Genomic DNA, 3,442 nt, shown 5'->3' with positions numbered 1-3,442 from the left:
TCAGCTCAACTATGCCAACAGACAGCGTATGGAATCAACCTAACCATTCACCTTGCTTTGGCAGAGCAGAAGCATGTACAGTAAATAAAGACCAGTGGAGACCAGCAGCCCTCCCGGACGACAAAGGACCTGTATTTGCAACGCTCCCCAGGAGAGAAAGTCCGCCCCTGCCTATCAAACATGGTAGGACATCAGTTGAAGCACAGGTTTTCACATGCAGTAAGGAGCACTGGCTCAGTCAGTCTGCATTAGTCTAACTGCTCCAGAGGTCAAGCACTGCCTCTCAAGATTTGTTTCCCACAGCAGAGGTCTACCCCAGCTTTCCTCTACAAGCAGACACCTCTCTTCTCTCTCAGAAGTCACTGACCTCTGCAAGCAGCCACCCTCTCCCATCCCATCCCCTGGCAGGACTGTTGTCACAGGCAGGAGAAGCAGAAACCTAGGTGAGACTGAATGCACAAAGCAGCAGTAGCAAACAACTCTAAGTGTGATTTCCCAGGTACCACTAGACAAGAGTAACTGCACAAGGAGAACTTTTTCTTCCTTTCCTTCTTTTCCCTCTTTTATTTCTGACACAGTCACACAGCAAAACACCACCACATGCAAAGCAGGCCCGTCACAAAGGAAAGGTTTCCTCATTAAGACTGCTGATGCCCTGCAGTAGAACTGCTCATCTCTGTGGCCTTCGTCTCCCTCCTGCTGTCAGTGTATATATATCCTTTACGTAGCTACTAGCCAATGCTCTCATCGGCCAGTTAAGATTTAGATACATACTCAGATAACTCCTGGCACCATCACACAACCTAGCCCTGAGCATTGTCTCTAGACCACAGTCATGGTCTAGAGACCGTGAGTCTATTCTCACCCTTTAAACTGAAGCCCTGTCCCTTCAAAGAGTTATATGCTAGACACTCCCCACACCTGCGCTAAGCGTACTGCGGAATTAGGCTCTAAGCTTTGTGCAGGGCGTTATAAAATATGAGGTCCATAAATTTAAGAAGCGTTAAATGTCTTGACCCTGGAACAAGGACCTAAAGAAAAATGACAAAATGGACACTGTTAAGGTACAAGGAAGTATTTTTTCAGGTTACTCTTGATCTATACCATCGAAATGATAAACTCTGGAATAATTTTAAACATGTAGTTGGCTCTGTAATCAGCAGGGGCTGGCTGCTGCTTTTTTGCACTTGGCTGAGAAACACGGGCACTTTCAACTTCTGGTTGTAGGCCTTTGCATTGCCCTGAAAGGCCTAAGAGCCTCCTTACGTGCGTTTGAAAGTGTGGACTTCAGACCACGTTCAGACTGCCAAGAACCTACATACGTTGTTGTGTTTGAGCTCACTTTCAACCTGTGAACAGTCAGGATTTTTTTTTACTTCTTTTATTGCAGTTCTTGAATTAAAAATGCTGTATCTTATGCATGACCTACTTAGCATCTTTTTCAATCAGGAAACTCTCCCAAGAAAACAAAAGCAAAAGCAAGATTTGAAAATTACCTGAAGTGTCGCTGGATCACCGTACTGCTTAGACGGGTTAAGGATAAACCCAATCGCCTGTTCAAGACCGCCATTTGGATTCCGGTAACCCACCCTGAGCAAGAAACAAGAGAATTATGAACTCTGGATAATGGGCAGAATTTGTTTTGCTTCCTTTCCCTTATGTGAATCACACACTAGAGCCTCAGCACCTCTTTAGATGCTGCAATTCACAGCACACAGAGTGGGAACAGCATCCACAGGGTGCTACAAAGCAGATCAACAACCCCTGCCTGAATTCAGGAGACAGTACAATTCAGATGCGTGTACTACAAAGCTGGGTTCAGTATCGCCACATCGCAGTTTCCTGCACACAGAGGTAAGGGCCCTTCTCCATGCGCCATGAACCCCGTAACAAGCAGCCAGTTTCAGATGTGAACTAGTTTAGAGGCTGCAGTGACCAGTAAAACCTACCATAGTTACCTATAAAACCAGGCAAAAAGAAGAGATACTCTGCAGACTGGCATGAGAGCTTCAAGAAACAATTTGCCAGACAAAAACAAGACAAAGTTCCACTGGGAGGGCACGGTCCCTCTTAGCATATGCAAAGACTTCAGCAGCTTGTGCTCAGAGACCAGAATCACACCTCTCCCAATATCGCCCTGTTAAGGCTGCCCAGATGGAGCAGCTCCTTGTAATCTTCATATTGCTCACTCGCCCCAAACCAAACCACCACCCCAAACGCAGCCAGGCTGGGTTACAAGGAAAACCACTGACTGAGTTTACCACACCTCCCTTCCCGACTACACCCATCTGTCAGAGGGATGGGGACCACCTTGCACGTGCAATCACAAAAGCTGATCTGAGCCTGGATCACTTTGCCAGGCATCGGTTAGGAAGTGACGATCCAGGCAGCTATGTGGGCAGATCCAAGTGAAGGGAGAAACCACCACAAGACCTAGAGCCAGTCCTCTTCCAGACCAGCTCAGGTACAGCTAACACCATCTGACTGCAACTACTGCTGTGTGACACTGCCAGGACCTTGGTAGTGTAACCAACACATGCTCCATTTCCCTCCTTTCTAAAGTAAACATTAAAAATACATTGACCTCTTATCTCCCTTTGCCAGTTCAGATGAGCTTAGGGCCAAACTGTAGTCGTAGATTCTAAAGCCATTTTCTTAACTTTTTAAAAAAAAAAAAGCTTACCTAACTTCTCCAGGAAGAAAAAAATATCCGCAGAGCCTTCTGACAGATGATGCCACAGCTGTTACTAGAATCAAGTAAAGGCCAGGCTAAATCTTTGCTCTCCCTTTACGGTTTTTATCTTTCCCCGTGTGTTTACTGCTTGGGAATACATGTAAATGTTAGGGTCTTGTAGAGTAAGCATTACCTTACAGCAAAATAAGAAGCACTGGAGATGTGCACCTGGCAATATTTCCACAATAAGGTGACCTGCTTAGTGGATGAGGGAAGAAGAGTCAACATTGTCTACCTTGATTTCAGTAAAGCTTTCGACACCATCTCCCACAGCATTCTCCTGCAGTAACTATCTGCTCATGGCTTGGATGGGTGTCCTCTCTGCTGGATACAAAACTGGCTGGATGGCTGGGCCCAGAGAGTGGTGGTGAATGGAGCCAGATCCAGTTGGCAGCCGGTCACCAGTGGTGTTCCCCAGGGCTCAGTACTGGGGCCTGTCTTCTTCAACACCTTTATCCGTGATCTGGATGAGGGGATTGAGGGCACCCTCAGCAAGTTTGCAGATGACACTAAACTGGGTTGGTGTGTAGATCTGCTTGAAGGTCAGGAGGCTTTACAGAGGGACCTGGACAGGCTGCATCGATGGGCCAAGGCCAGTGGTATATGAGGTTCAACAAGGCCGAGGGCTGGGTCCTTCACTTGGGTCACAACAACCCCCCTGCAATGCTACGGGCTGAGAGAAGACTGGCTGCAAAGCTGCTCAGCAGA

General features: G+C 47.1%; 1 protein-coding gene across 1 annotated transcript in view; it reads right to left on the bottom strand.

The window, feature by feature from the left end:
- Positions 1 to 1,590, bottom strand: part of MRPL14 (mitochondrial ribosomal protein L14) — a 3,238-nt gene extending 1,648 nt beyond the window's left edge. The window contains exon 1 of the mRNA XM_010139857.1: positions 1,497 to 1,590. Coding sequence (XP_010138159.1) covers positions 1,497 to 1,570 — 74 coding nt within the window. The 5' untranslated portion in view covers positions 1,571 to 1,590. The remainder of the gene's footprint in view (positions 1 to 1,496) is intronic.
- Between the last annotated feature and the right edge of the window lie 1,852 nt (positions 1,591 to 3,442).

This window comes from Buceros rhinoceros, unplaced genomic scaffold (genome assembly GCF_000710305.1).
Source record: "Buceros rhinoceros silvestris isolate BGI_N320 unplaced genomic scaffold, ASM71030v1 scaffold24267, whole genome shotgun sequence".
NCBI lineage: Eukaryota > Metazoa > Chordata > Aves > Bucerotiformes > Bucerotidae > Buceros > Buceros rhinoceros.
This window is presented reverse-complemented; position numbering and strand designations above follow the sequence as displayed.